Source organism: Gymnoscopelus microlampas (assembly GCF_963454915.1).
Source record: "Gymnoscopelus microlampas genome assembly, chromosome: 3".
Classification (NCBI taxonomy): Eukaryota; Metazoa; Chordata; class Actinopteri; order Myctophiformes; family Myctophidae; genus Gymnoscopelus; species Gymnoscopelus microlampas.
In genome coordinates, this window is record NC_139940.1 from 44,994,090 (window position 1) to 45,010,616 (window position 16,527).

At 42.4% G+C, this 16,527-nt stretch overlaps 1 protein-coding gene across 1 annotated transcript in view; it reads right to left on the minus strand.

The window, feature by feature from the left end:
- Positions 1-16,527, minus strand: part of ascc3 (activating signal cointegrator 1 complex subunit 3) — a 293,488-nt gene that overhangs the window by 108,819 nt on the left and 168,142 nt on the right. The window contains exon 16 of the mRNA XM_084052068.1: positions 13,506-13,640. Coding sequence (XP_083908194.1) covers positions 13,506-13,640 — 135 coding nt within the window. The remainder of the gene's footprint in view (positions 1-13,505; positions 13,641-16,527) is intronic.

The following is a 16,527-nucleotide window of genomic DNA, read 5'->3' on the forward strand; positions in this document are numbered from 1 at the left end:
GTGGCGGGTGGGCGGCCGGCCGTTCCCACTCCAGTCAGCTTTTTGTTGTTTTTTTTTTTCATGCTGATGATGAAGCAATTAAACGGGGAAAAACGGACTCGGCGTTGCATTTATACCACGATAACACCACAGCAGAACCGCTCCCACAGGCTACAACACTGCATATGGAGCCACTATGCACAATGTGACTGTACTGTACCGTACTGTACTGTACTGTACTGTACTGTAGGAGCGATTCGGACTCGTCACTCATGTGCTTTTAATACCTGGAGAGCCATTACGTTCTTATACCCTTCAATCCGGGAAAGCCTCCGTGCTATTTGTTTTTTTTTGGTCAAGGATCCCCAAATTGATATATTTTTGGCCGCAGACCCCCATCTGAAAATGTTTCGTTCCAGGGACCGCCAGAAGAGAAGATTTATGTTAAAAAAATACATGCATACATTATTCAAAGTTTTTCAAACATTTCAGATATTTTTTCCAAATTTGTTAAAAAATAGCAGATGTACAGGCTCGCAGCGCGGCACGAAGTGACGCGCTGCGAGCCTGTACATCTGCTATTTTTGAATAGCCAATGTATACATTTAAGTGAATAAGCTATGAATTTTTTATTCGTTTTTCTGAAGACTTAGGTTAGGATTTAGAAGGCGTTTTTAAAATCGGCCTCAGGTCTTAATGGGTTAAACCATTCTTAATCTGGCGTCCCTATTTAGGGCATGCCATTGTAAAGGCGAAGTGTTTGCATTGTGAGCTTGTAGATCGGCTGTTTTCGGTGAAGTATATACGGACTATACAGTGTTTTTGCGTAAGAAGGCAGGTTTTTGTGTGTGTGTGTGTGTGTGTGTGTGTGTGTGTTTTGTTGTACCATGCCGATAGCTTAATTCCATCTCGGTTCTGTTTTTCAAGGCCCACTGTTGTAGATGATCCGTCTTTGTGCCGAGGCGTTAGCTGGACTGCAGTGACAGATCGTCACAGATCTGACAGAATACAAAAAGCTTGATGCGTGCTAGCCTTGTGGATACAAAAAAGGAAAAAAGAAAGAAAACGAAAAAAAAAAACAGCAAATGAAAGGCGAACGGCGACATTAATGAGCCTTGTTGAGTCCCCGGAGGCTGTTATAGCGCCGAGGACGTCAGTGTGGTGAGTCGAGTACGAGTTGCCTGTCTGCGCGTCCCTCTCCGCGCGAGACGGCCTGTCAGACAAAGTGACACGGCACCCGCACATCAAAGACCGCGCGTCGGAGGGGGGGGGGGGGGGGGGGGGGGAGTTGAAAGACGGGAGAGGCAGTCGGCGAGATATCCACGCACGTACGCCCAGTGATCGCCTTTCAGCGGCGAGCTTCTGTGCTGTCTGTCTGTCACTTCTTTACCTCAAAGTACCTCCGACGCTCCCCCCCTCCGCGTCGTGGCTGCACCACGACGCCTCCCCCCCTGCTTCTACAAACAGTTCCTTAACCCATTAAGACCTGAGGCGATTCTTTAAAAAAATCTAAATCCTAACAGTTTTTTGAAAAAAATATGAAAAATATTTTTTCACGATTTTTCAAAAATAGCAGATCTACAAGCTCGTAGCGCGGCACTCGGTGCCGCGCTATGAGCTTGTATATCTGCTATTTTTGAATAGCCAAAGACATCTAAAGTGACACAGAAGCGTTCCAGGTATCAATGGGTTAATATAGAACAGGACACACACATCATCAGCAATTACTTCTCCATAGTTTTGTTTTATTTGCCTTTTTCCCCGGCAAGCACGAGTGAAGCTTTCAAAGTGGAGGAGGAGGGCTTTTTGCAAAAAGTGATCCGTGTAACGCGCCGACACGGCCACTAGGTGTCCCTTAACCTCCACGGCAGAGCAGCTCGCCTGACGGTTCGCTCTCTAACGAGCCGAGATGTGCTTCCTTTTTTACACGCGTTTGATGTGAGAGGTGCAGAGAGAGACAAAAAAAAAAGAAGAGGAGAACTAGAGAGGTGGAGAGGAGAGAAAAACAGATGAAGGGTGAAGGGAGAGAAAAGGAGATGAAGGCATGGGAGAGAGAGAGAGAGAGAGGAGCGGAGAGGAGTTTGCAGGAGTTGAGGACCGCTTCGCAGTTTTGAACAAATGAAAGGCGCGGGAGGTCTCCAGGAGTACTCTCTGAGGTAGTGACAGGCTCGACGGAGCGGTGTGCAGCGGTTAGGGTGGGTGGGTGGCTGGGGGGACGGCCCTCCCTTCTGGGTGCTGCTCCTCTGTTGGTCAGTGTGGATTTTTTTGGCAGCGTGCCGTCCTCACACCAAAGAGCTGGAATGCCAGCCATCTGCGAAAAGGTCGAGCCTTCACACACAACAAACTGAAAGCCTGCCTCGAGGCTGACTCTCTGGGATTACTGTGTGCTGAGGATCTTCACTTTTTGACCAACAAATAAATAAATAGAAAAAGCCTTTAACCCATTAAGACCTGAGGCGATTTTCACGATTTTTCAAAAATAGCAGATCTACAAGCTCGTAGCGCGGCACTCGGTGCCGCGCTATGAGCTTGTGCATCTGCTGTTTTTGAATAGCCAAAGGAACCTAAAGTGACACTGATGCGTTCCAGGTCTAAATGGGTTAAAAATAACAACAAATTAACTCTCAGCCGCTGTCTGATCTGCATCAGACCAGGGCCATGTTTTATTTATGACAGTTGTCTTGTGAAACTGACTGAAAGCCCCTGATATCCCTCATTGTGCTTTATTCACAAAACAAAATACTGCCAATGTTAGTGTGTATAATTTGTTACCATTACTGTAATTACAACATCATAGACTTTTAATTGTTTAGCTTTTTTAGTTTGTTTTACATTAGGATGGATGGGGGGAGGTGTCGGGTGGCAGCGGCGGGGGTAATATTTGTGTTTCCTTTGTTAATTATGGGCCTGTATTGCAACATTGTGAACAAATACATTGGAGGTTGAGTTAAAGGAACACTTCACCGATTTTCAACCACATCTTTATATAAATTGGTTGATTATAAGATGGCACCATTTGTGTCTATACACTCTGTGTCACAGAGGTGGGCTGTGGACAGTTTAGAAACGCCTACGAGTGACATATTCGGTGGTCATTTCAAACAAGATTTCAAACAAAACAACCCCACAGTCCATCGATTGATGGGGATTGAACTGTCCATAGCTCGACAATAAGACGCAGAGCGAGTAGACATAAACAGTACCATCTTATAATGAGTTTTAGTGACGACCAATTACTGACTAACTAACATTTTCCGTACCTTCTCATGGGAGGTGTTTTGGATGCGATTGTGTAATTTAAGAAGGGATGCTGAATACAGGTCTCTATAAGCTAGAGTATTTTTTGTGAAGCTATGACAAGGTAATAAGCCATAGTATTGACTTATTGCCTATTTTAATATGTGTAAAACATTTTTAAAGTATAAAGTAGGGCTCAAGGGATTAAAACCAGGAAAATACAACACTTATATAACGATATACCGTGTATCACGATATTACGATATCCACAATCTCAGAGGATATCTACTGTAGTGTCATATCATGATATCGATATGATACCGATATATTGCCAAGCCCTAGTTGCTATCATCACCTGTCAACCACCCAAAAAAGGTACGTTACCAGTGGGCTAAAGAGCCAGGCAGCACCCTACAGCCTAAACAGTCGTCTTCCCCACATGGAAGTGCGTCCACTTGCACACCAGTCATGAGCTATAGGCTCGACTGACTGGGGGGAAACCTCCGCAACCAGACAGGTAACTCTCTGTCGACCACGCTGCATTTACAGTAGATAACGCCGAGGACTGGTGCCTATTTACACCGCTGCCACTAGTCTGGCGCCGGCCCGGGATGCAAAACCGGGACCCCTGGATCCGTAATGTGCGTACGACGTTACCAGTCGGCTAAAGAGCCAGGCTCGCTATAGCGACTAGTAACGCACTCACTACATTCACTACGACGACCCATTCCAACGGCCCAGAAGTACACGAACACCCTCCCCATTCCTCTTGTGGATCGCCCACTCGTTAAAACTGCCTCGTTAGAAACTTTCACACACACACGCGCACGCACACGCACACACACACACACACACACACACACACACACACACACACACACACACACACACACACACACACACACACACACACACACACAAACATTCACACATCAGAGAACAGTCATGAACTCACCAAAAAAATCCATTATTTAATGAGAAGTTATTCAAGTGGATGCATTAACCCATTGAGACCTGAAGCCGATTCTACATGTCTCCTAAATCCCAACAGTATTCTGGAAAAACGTATGTTTCTATATCAGTGGTGCTCAAACTTTTTTATGTCAAGGACCCCTAAAATGTATAGGAATTTGGCCACGGACCCCCATCAAAATATCTTGTTCCAGGGACCCCCCAGAAGCAAAGATTTGAGTTAAAAATGTTCGCTTTGTGCTTTGTGTAAGATTTGCACACATTTTCACGAATTTTCAAAAATAGCAGATCTACAAGCTCGTAGCGCGGCACTCGGTGCCGCGCTACGAGCTTGTAGATCTGCTATTTTTGAAAAGCCCAAAGTGTAAAATAATGCTTTTTAGCTCAAATCTAAAAATGACACAGTTCCAGGCCTTAATGGGTTAAGATATCTAAGCTTGATTGACAGCCACTCCAGCCCCCGAGATAAAGCCAATTAATGAACATTAGGATTGCGGGAAAAAAATACAGTGGAATCACTTCTGACTTTTAAAGCAGGGATAAATAAATGCCAAATTATATGACTGACCTCGGAGGTGATTCATTTCACTACATATGCATATTGGAGATTAAAAAAAAACACCTATAAATATTAATGCGGGGCAATTTTCTGGAGCGCAAATAAGCCGTGCATTATCTCTGTGTGGGCTTATGGAGTGGGATGAGCCCCCGTGCCCCGTCCGCCCCCCTGACAGACGGACACGCAGACAGACAGACTAATGGAGTCTGGCAGTGCTCATCGTGTCAACTCAGAAAGCTTGTGCTGCGAGCTAATAAGTGTTTCACTGTGCATCGTTATCTCCTACGGTGATCTGTTTGTTAAAGGGACTACACCATGAATTTTTACTTTTTCCTTCTTTTTTGTGTGTTTTTGGTCTCCCCTACCTCTCTTCTATCCCCAAAAACACCCCAGTTTGAACACTCAGGCTTTCACAGCATATCTGGGGTTTTCTGTAAATTGGTCTCAAAACAGGCCAAACTGATTTCCACCCGAACGTGACGTCACGTTCGGGTACAATCCCGAACGTGACGTCAATCACGACAATAAAATAAAATAAAACATTTTATGTTTTTTTTTTTTTTCTTTTTACTTTTTCCACACAGAACCAGGAGATAACATGCATACAAACTGGCTCAATAGCGCCCTGTACCAAACAGGACAATGTGGTATTGCAGGTGAAAGTGCTTTATAAGCCAGAGAGAAGTTAGTTGGAATGAGTATATCTGAGGCTTGATTTAGGCTCAAACCTTTTGAAAAGCGTTTGAGGGACATAAACAATATGACATTAAATATCATTATTATTTTTCAAATTCATGGTGTAGATCCTTTAAAGGAGACACACCATGAATTTCACTTTTTTTTTTTTTTTTTTGGCTCCCCAGTGTCTCTTGTACCCCAAAAAATATTTTCTTTTAACATTCAGTCATTCATTCTCATTTCAGAGATTTTCAGAATGGGCGTGTCTGAACAGGCCATCTCAGAATGGCAAGTTTGCTTACCTCACCAAACTTTCTGCCCATGTATTTTGACAGACAGAATTGCTCAGTACCGCAGTACAGCACCCCCCTAGCCAACTGGACGTTTTGGTATTGCAGCTGAAAGTGCTTTATAAGCCTGAGAGAATTGACTTGGGATGAGTATATCTGAGTGTTGATTTAGGCTCAAACCTTTTGAAAATGGTTTGAGGGACATACACCATATGATATTAAATATCAAATATTTTTTTTAAATTCATGGTGTGTCTCCTTTAAGATGACACACAGACTCACGTCTGCTTTCGTATATGGGATTCACATGTTATTAGAATTGATTGATTGATTGAATACTTCATTAACGGTCTGCAAAAAGTACAGAGGTACAGTTCATACAATAATGCTGAAAGGATAACACAAAAAGCCCCGAGGGCTTGTTTCCATTGTGGTCCTATGTATTCAATTCATCATGGAATGCCTTCTTCATGCAAAATCAATTGCAATAGCGCCAAACCTCTACCAAAATGTTTACGTACCAATTTTTTCTCAAAACATATAAAAGAAAAGAAAAAACAATGTCTGTTTTGCCTGTTTTTGAAGTAAGGATGTGGGCTTGGGTGGCGCAGAGGTAAAGTGCCTGCCCACCACCGCGGAGATTGTGGGTTCGAATCCACCACGAACACAATTATTGGCCCGTGTTCAATGGCTTATAACCATGCCTTAATGTTGCATGAGACCACAGATGCATGCTCTAACGTCATGGTTGTTATTCATCTTGAATAGCCATTATGAAACTGGTCTATCACACGAATGCTACACAACAGACTACGAGTATTATTACCATCTCATGAAGCAGCCTGGATGATATCAGTGTCCATTATCCGATGTAGACAGCAGTTAGAATATCTTAATCTAAAGGACGGTTGTATCCTCAGTGGTCAATACACTCTTATCCATAATCTGTATCGGATAGCGACGTTCCAGTATGTCCTGGATTTTGTATTTTTTTACCTCATCAAAAGTGAGCAATATCGTTCAGTAATATCCTGCCATGCTTTATTGGTCTATTATTTTGTCCTGTGATGTTAAACATTGTCCCTTTTTACTTCTCATTTTCACACGAGGGGAGGGCAATACACTTCATTCACATTCGCTTGCCAAATACACAAGTCTACATGCTGTCAAGGCATTGCAACCAGGGTTCATCAATATGTCCGTACACGGACAAATGTGTCAAAAACAAAGACTTGGTCTTGTCTGTGGCAAATTTTTGATTTGCACACCATTATAATGTTCTTATTTTGATAATAAGACCCAATTACTGAATGTCAAGTCTCCAGGTTTTCTTCAGAATATGTATGACACTGATTTACTATGACAATATATTATGACACATTATGAGTCCTACTAGTGGTTCTCAAATGTTTTATTTGCAAGGACCACCATAACTCTGAGAGTGTACGGGTCCATTTGGTTCCATTTGTACACTCTCAGAGTTACAGACCTGTTATATGGTCATTCAGGGCTAGCTCTTTATGTGTTTCTGGTAATGTTGTTGTCCACTCATTTTGTATGTCCGTGGCAAAATGTTTATTATGACCAAAATGTCCACCACAAGACAGCATGGTGATGACCCCTGGTTGCAACGCAAGCATTATAAGCTTGTAGATCTGTCCTTTTTGACAAGCGACGCCGTTGAACTCGTAAGCCTACAACAACAGAGTTCTCACCACAGTGAATTGGCTTCACTTTGGGATATTCCGGGTTGCCTTTTAAGGTGTTAAATGGGGCGTGGAACAATGCAACTGGGGCACACATGAACGCCCATTTGATTTATGAAACAGGTGGGATTCATCATCTGATACACCTATACACAAATCAAGGCTTTACACAGCTTTTGTCTGTCTTTACTAAAACTACACTATTAAATATAGTAGAAATGTACGTACTGTACAGCTTTGTGAACGACAAGACAAATCTATAGACGCACGCGTGTTTCTTACAAACGTTCGTATGCATCAGTGGTGGAAAGTAACTAAGTACATTTACTCAAGTACTGTACTATAGTACAATAGTATTTCCAGTTTTCAGTACTTTTACTTCCACTCCACTACATCTCAGAGTCAAATATTGTACTTTTACTCCGCTACAATTACTTTAGTTACTAGTTACTTTGCATATATAAATTATTAAATTATAAAACATACATTAATCACTTTAGCCCTATTTTATACCAAGGCTATTTGAAAATAGCCGATCTACAAGCTCACAACACATCGCATCGTGGCGCGTTCTGAGCTTGTAGATCGGCTATATTCAAACATTTTAGTACTTTTACTTTTGGTACTTTAAGTATATTTTGATGCCAATACTTTTGTACTTTTACTCCAGTAACATTTTAAACACAGGCCTTTTACTTGTAACAAGAGCATTTTCATATCGTGGTATTGCTACTTTTACCTAAGTAAAATATCTGAGTACCGTACTTCTTCCACTACTGGTATGCATGCATGCAGGGCGTTTAGGACATTAGTACACACACATACATCATACAGACACACGCGAGCGAGCGTGTGCTCTCCAACAATTCGAAAATAATGGTTTATTTTTTTCAAAAATATAACCAGGCCAACGATGTACCATTTTTAGGCTCGCTCGACATAATCTCTAGTCTCCATTTCCAGTTTTAGAAAAAAAGCATGAATAGTGATCAGATTTGTATACATATTCCATAACAAACAGAAAGGGAAGATTAGGAGGCACATCAATCTTGGCTCGGGGCCCCCCGGGGGAATGAAAGGAAAAGGTTACTAAATTTATCACTGCGCCTTCTGGCTGGGGGGAGAGATTTAACCCATTAAGACCGAGAACGCATCTGTGTCATTTTAAGATGTATTTGGCTATTGAAAAATAGCAGATCTACAATGTAGATCTGCTATTTTTGAATGAAAAATCGCGAACATTTTTTAACTCAAATCTTTGCTTCTGGGGGGTCCCTGGAACAAACGCTTTGAGATGGGGGGGTCCGCGACCAAATACATATATCATTTTGGGGGTCCTTGAGAACCACTGATATAGAATCATACATTAAAAAAAAGACATTTGTAGAACCCCCAGAAGCAAAGAATTTAGTTAAAAAAATGTTGCTTTAAAAATATTTTTTCACGATCTTTCAAAAAATAACAGATATACAAGCTCATAGCGCGGCACTCGGTGCCGCGCTATGAGCTTGTAGATCTGCTATTTTTTGAATAGCCCAAAGAAATCCAAAAATGACACAAACAGATGCGTTCCCGGTCTTAATGGGTTAAATGTGGAGTGTGTGAGTCTGACTGACCGTCCTCTGAGGCAGAATACAGACTCCACCTCTGTGTTCTCTCACTGCACACACACCATTAATTACACACCCAAGCATACACACTAAAAATCCCCAATGTTCATTTAACTCTCGCAGTTAACTCAGGATTCTGCAGTGTATAATGCACGCGCACACACACACACACACACACACACACACACACACACACACACACACACACACACACACACACACACACACACACACACACACACACACACACACACACACACACACACACAGAGTACAAGCATATGTACAGTATGCATGCATTAAAAGGATCCCTGGCTAATAAGCCTTATATGCCTTAATACATTATAATTGCCCTATATAACTAACATAAAATATCAAAAACACTTTATTTATTTTAGAAATACTTAATCTTTCACTCAATAGGGGCCGCTCCCGTCGCAAGTTTTACTATCATTTTTACCCCACGATTTTTTCACCCAGTGCCAATTGCCTAAGCTTGTAAATCATGGGCGCTACTCTCCCTCTGCCAGCCTGGGGAGAGCCCCGAACTGAGCTCATGCTTCCTTCAACGCATGAGGAGTGAGCAGACCGCTTCTTATCACCTGACAGGGGGGAGTTTCCCCGGCAGGACGTAGCGCGTGGAAGGAACACGTTATTCCAACCACAGCGCCCACAGCGTCCCCGGCGTGAATCGAACCCAGGACCTTCTAGCTGTGAGAGATGTATGGAATGCGTGTGCAAATAAAAAAACAGCTAAATACTTCCTACGGTTAATATGAGCATCGAAACAATATTTTAAATACTTTTTATTAGCACATGCATTCCATAGCGCTGGACCACCTCTAATTCTTATATAGCTCTATGCCATTGGGGGGACCTCGGTTTACAATGTATGTAGGGTTTTAAATGGTTAAACCATGCAGCATGCACACAAACGCGCACGCACACACGCACACACTGCTGCATGTAGTGCTGTTGTGGTGTTTACAAGGGAGGCTGGCTGGCTCTGCCTGATTACTGGAGCCTAATTAACCATTGTGCCACAATGAACACGTTCCATTCCCAGTGACCTGCTGATGAAAAGAGCACTGTTTTTATACGATTACTCCAGCACAGGGGCAGACACTACGCGAGGGAGAGTAAAAGAGTGATAGCAGAGAGATGTTTTAACCAGGTTCAGAGCTGCTGCCTGCCCGAGGAAGAGCTCTATCTGTCAGGCTACTTCTCCAAAGCGAGTGAGACCCACAGCCACAACACTAGAGGGAGCGACCATGATCATACCACCACAACTGTTGAACAAATATGGGAACATTCTCATTCTAATACTCTGCCATCAAAATGTGCAATGCCCTGACACCATCCATTAACCCATTAAGACCTGAGGAAGCGTCTAAAAAAATTCAAAATCCTAAAAAAAAATCTGAAAAAAATATTAAAAAATAATTTTCACGATTTTTCAAAAATAGCAGATCTACAAGCTCATAGCGCGGCACTCGGTGCCGCGCTATGAGCTTGTATATCTGCTATTTTTGAATAGCCAAAGACATCTAAAGTGACACAGATGCGTTCCAGGTATCAATGGGTTAAAGGATGTTTAACACTGGTTTCTTTCAAAATTGGCCTGAAAAAAACATCTATCAGAACACCACAAGGGGAGGTCAATGTAATGTTCCAGTCTCTTTTGTATTGTGTTGTATAATACATGTATTATTGTGTACATTTTATATATCGATGAATTGAATACATAGGACCACAATGGAAACAAGTCCCCAGGACTTGTTTGTGTTATCCTGTTAGCCTTATAATGTCTGACTGTACCGTGTGCCGTTAAAATTTCTGACTAATAAAGTATTCAATCAATAAATAAATCAATCAATCTAGTAGTGGGAAACGCATTGCTTGTGTGACGGTTTGTGTTCCTTGATTTTAACCACTTGAACCCTAGCGCCCTTTTTCTGGTGGAATATTCACCCAAAATCAGATCTACAAGCTCGGACATGTTGTGAGCTTGTAGGACAGCTGTTTCTGTCAAAGAGATTTGGTGTAGAGCAGAACAAGTACAGATGCCAAGCCAACTTGGGTCCGTTTTACTAAGCATAGAGGGTTAGACTGGTTTTCTAGATGAATTGTGCACTGCTTAACGGGATGAATACATGTTTTGCTGCATTTGACGAGCCTCCGTTTTCACAATTTATCCATTGTTTTTGGACAGTTTGGAAGCCTTCTCCCACAGATTTTTGTTGTTGTAAGTTCATACCTGCCAAATGTATTTCAGGAAAGTTGCCCTCTCGCCTGTGTGCCATTCATACTCTGTCTCTCAAACACACACAAACACACGCACGCACGCACGCACGCACGCACGCACGCTTACTTTTTTGTCATCTATATTTTCCTTCCATAATCCTTCTCAATTCTCATCACCTCCTAAGTATTAACCCTTTAAGACCTGGAACTGTATCATTTTTAGATTTGAGCTAAAAAGCATTATTTTGCACTTTGGGCTATTCAAAAATAGCAGATATACAAGCTCATAGCGCGGCACCGAGTGCCGCGCTACGAGCTTGTAGATCTGCTATTTTTGAAAAATCGTGAAAGTGTGTGCAAATCTTTGAATATATATATTTTTAAAGCGAACATTTTTTAACTCAAATCTTTGCTTCTGGGGGTCCCTGGAACAAAATATTTTGATGGGGGTCCGCGGCCAAATACATATCATTTTGGGGGTCTTTGACATGAAAAAGATTGAGCACCACTGACATAGAAACATACGTTTTTCAGAAAAATGTTGAGATTTAGGAGACATGTAGAATCGGCTTCAGGTCTCAATGGGTTAAGTGTAAAAATTACAGCAGTGTCTGGGAAATGAAGATGAGTTACCTCGCAGAACTAAGATCATGATTATATAACGGTCCGATAGCGCTAATATTCCAGGAAGCTAATCCAGAGACGGCTCGCGGGGTGGAGGATATACCGAGCGCGCCGTACCGCCGCTAAGTTGTTAATTACCCCGCGCTCGGCGCCGTGACGTTTCGGGGAGGGCCGCCGTTCCGTGTGGGGTGATTTCCATCGGGGTGGGCCCTCTCTCTCCGAACTCACTCTCACTCTCTCACACGCACACACACGCTCTCTTCTTTGTTTACTGTTCTCCGTGGAAGAAGCAGCTCTAAAGAGGTGCCTGACCTCAATTTTTCTTACTTTGCCTCCCCTTCACTTTCGTCCCCTTTAACCCATTAAGACCCGAAGCCGATTCTACAAATGTCTTCTAAATCCCAGCAGTATTCTGAAAAAAAAAAACGTATGTTTCTATATCAGAGGTTCTCAAACGTTTTCATGTCAAGGACCCCCAGAATGCTATGCATTTGGCCGCCGAGCCCCGTCTCAAAATGTTCCAGGGACCCCCCAGAAACAAAGATTTGAGTTGAAAATGTTCGCTTTAAAATAATATAAATATATTAATTTGCACGCATTTTCTCGATTTTTCTAAAATAGCAGATCTACAAGCTCGTAGCGCGGCACTCGGTGCCGCGCTACGAGCTTGTAGATCTGCTATTTTTGAATAGCCAAAGTGTAAAATAATGCTTTTTTTTAGTGACACAGATGCGTTCCAGGTCTTAAAGGCTTAAATCTCATGAATAAATGCTCATAAATAACGTCAGCGGGGCTCCGAGCCACCGCAGCCTGGTCCAACAGTGTGTGTAGTGCTATACGCAGTAAAGCAACTCTGTTCTCTGTTCTGACTCCCGTTTCCTCCGGCACGGCACGGCTCGGCTCGTCGTTAGACGGCAATAACTCGGGGTCCGCTACGTGAGACGTGTGGTTATTGTACGAATTACGAGAGCAATAACAGATCAGAAAACTTGTGTTGTTTCTGCTTGTTACAGACGCCCAGACTGTGTACTGAAAATATACCATTGCAGTGCAACACGATTTCTCCGTTGCCGACTTTACATCATATCCTGCCCGTTTTCCTCTTGATTTCTCCAGACCAGTGGAATGAGACAAAGTGAGATTTGTTCCATGGTTGTATTTGAAGCAAGTAGAAGACTGTGTTGAGTTTGTTCTGTGTCTGCACGCATTATGTGTTTCATAAGTCTACATTACGGCAGTGGTTCAGGCCGTGACCCCCCAAAAGAATCATATTTGAACTGGGGGACCCCCCATCCTGAATTGATAAGCACTTGGAATGTAGTAGTTGGGGCATTCAATTTAGTTTGACTAGGTTCCACAGATAAATATTGTAAACATAGCATATTTTCAAATATTATATTATTTGACAATTTAGCCAATGTTTGGCCTCTTTCTCTTTTTTTTGGTATTAAAAAGGTTTGAAAAGTCCTTAAATTGTCACTTCACTGTCATCTGGGGACCCCCCAAAAAGCATGTGGGGAACCCCCTGGGAGGTCCCGACCCACATGTTCAGAACCACTGCATTACGTAAGGTGTTCAATGCAGCATGATGTACAATACACAGTACCTGTTTGTCACACTGGCCATAGTCTGGTCCCTGGTCCGGTTGGAAGAGGCATATGTCGCCGTTGTTCTTGGCCATCTCGATCAGGGCCATGGCGGTCCTCACCGTGGCGTTACGGGCGTGGACAAACACCATCACCTGACACACACACACACACACACACACACACACACACACACACACACACACACACACACACACACACACACACACACACACACACACACACAGGGACAGGAGTGAGTCAACGTCATTTAGTCAAGGACAAGTTCTCAAGATACAGCATTGGATAAGAAACACACACACACACACACACACACACGCACGCACGCACGCACGCACGCACGCACACGCACACGCACACACAGCATTTATCGACGGCAATAAAACATTGCAACGTGGTGTACACTTAGCATTTAACCCATTCAACCCGGGAAATCATCTACACATGTCTTCTAAATCATAACCGGGACCCCCAAAATGATATGCATTTGGCCGCGGACCCCTCACACCCCCCCCCCCCCCCATCTCAAAATATTTTGTTCCAGGGACCCCCAGAAGCAATGAGTTACAAATGTTTGTTAAGATTTGAAAACATTTTCACAACTTCTCAAAAAAAAACTAAACAAAACAGATCTACAAGCTCATAGCTCAATAGCCAAAGTATAAAATAATGGTTATGTCTGTAGTCTAAAATGACACGGATTGAACGGGCTAAGTGTAACTGTAATTAATGCCTATATGTGATGCTGTACTGATTTAGATGCATAGCACGTGAATGAACATGTATTTGTTTTCCTCTTTCCATTTCATTAAACTTCTATATGGACATTTCAGTGGATAAAAAAACAACACCACCTGCAATAGAGATTGATCAAAACACAAGCAAACAAACACAAAAGCGAGTGAAATAAATGATGTTTCATTTCAAACAATGTGTTGTTGAACCATGAATTTGTGTCTGTCACATTTTGACAGAACAACTGGACTGGCTCTTTCCCTTAATCCATTGAGACCTGAAGCCGATTCTACATGTCTCCTAAATCTCAACAGTTTTCTGAAAAACGTGGTGCTCAATCTTTTTCATGTCAAGGACCCCCAAAATTATATGTACTTGGCCGCGGACCCCCACCAAAATATTTTGTTCCAGGGACCCCCAGAAGCAACAATTTGAGTTAAAAATGTTCGCTTAAAAATACATATATTCAAAGATTTGCACACATTTTCACGATTTTAGCAGATCTACAAGCTCGTAGCGCGGCACTCGGTGCCTCGCTATGAGCTTGCATATCTGCTATTTTTGAATAGCCCAAAGTGTAAAATAATGCTTTTTTAGCTCAAATCTAAAAATGACAAAGTTCCAGGTCTTAATGGGTTAAGCCCCCAAAACTCTAAAGCCCCCAAAAGCCTAAAGCCCCCAAAAGCATCACACATTTCAGAGGTAGCGTGGGTCACACTGTACGAACAGAAGGTCCCCATTAACAAAAGACAGATGGTGTTTTGTTAGATGTCGAGAGGGCCGTTACTTGGACTATCATGAAAGGGCTGACATTGAAAAACAATCGATACCGAAAAACAACAACAATCAATACCAAACGGCTGATCCCTGGCTCTCCTCCTCTCCCGTGTTCACACGAAAAAAGCAACAAAAAAAGACCAGACAGACTAATGGGTGGATTGGTTGGTTGGTACACACAAACTGTAGGGAAAGGGCATGAAAAGACCACTAGCCGAGTAGCAAATGTGGAACAGGTGTCGGCTACAAGTGCATGGCTATACGCACTAAAACGCATCATTTTACACTTTGGCTATTCAAAAATAGCAGATATACAGATCTATTGTAGATCTGCTATTTTTTTTTATCGTGAAAATCTGTGCAAATCTTTGAATGTATATTATTTTAAAGCGAACATTTTTAACTCAAATCTTTGCTTCTGGGGGTCCCTGGAACAACATGTTTTGAGATGGGGGTCCTTGACATGAAGAATTTTGAGCACCACTGATATAGAAACATAAGTATTTTCAGAAAACTGTTAGGATTTAAAAGACATTTGTAGAATCAGTCTCAGGTCTCAATGGGTTAAGCCCAATTACAAAATACCAAAAATAGCCAATGCGTTGTGAGCTTATAAAACTGCCCCCCCACCACAATATGTTGTAAAAGGCAAAATATTTTGTGCCAGTAATCCCCATAGCAGATGTGTGTTAAAATATTTCTTTTTTTTTTTCAAAATGTTTCAAAAATGGAGGAAAATAGCCAATCTACAGGCGTGTAGATCGTCTATTTTCAAATATCCGATGCAGAGAGGTTTAAAGTGTTCCTGTGGCCTAGTCGCTTCTTTTGGGCTTGTTTTCATAGACCTGGTTGCTTATTTCTCTCGCACAATCTGGCAACGCTGCTCAGCATCCTTCCTAAGCTGTGCCAAATACCTGCCGATACCCGATACCTCGGTTCCATCTGAGTCTGCCACTGTCATGCAGCTGGTCAACAAACAGACTCTGCACAAGCCCGACACCTGGACATGCTAAGTGTTCTTTTACAAGAATGACAAACATTGCACATGGGTAGGACTGCCGTTTAGATGCAATGGAAAAGCCCACGGTCTGTTTGGCGAGGAGGACTGCATAATGTCGTGGTGCTCTAACCCTTTAAGACCTGAGGCCGCTTCTAAGAATTTTCTAAATCCTAACAGTTTTTTGAAAAAAAATTAAAAAAATATTTTTTCACGATTTTTCAAAAATATCAGATCTACAAGCTCGTAGCGCGGCACTCGGTGCCGCGCTATGAGCTAGTATATCTGATATTTTTGAATAGCAAAAGAAATCTAAAGTGACACAGATGCGTTCCAGGTATTAATGGGCTAAATGTAGTCTGTGGGAAATGTTTGACTAACATCTACTTTAGCTTTCAAATGTTAATGTCCCACTCCAGGTTTGTCCTCACATGAAACCTTAAAAAAACACCACTCTAAAAAAGGGGTGCTGGAAGCATATCTACTCTTTTCCCCCCTCATTGAGAAATTCT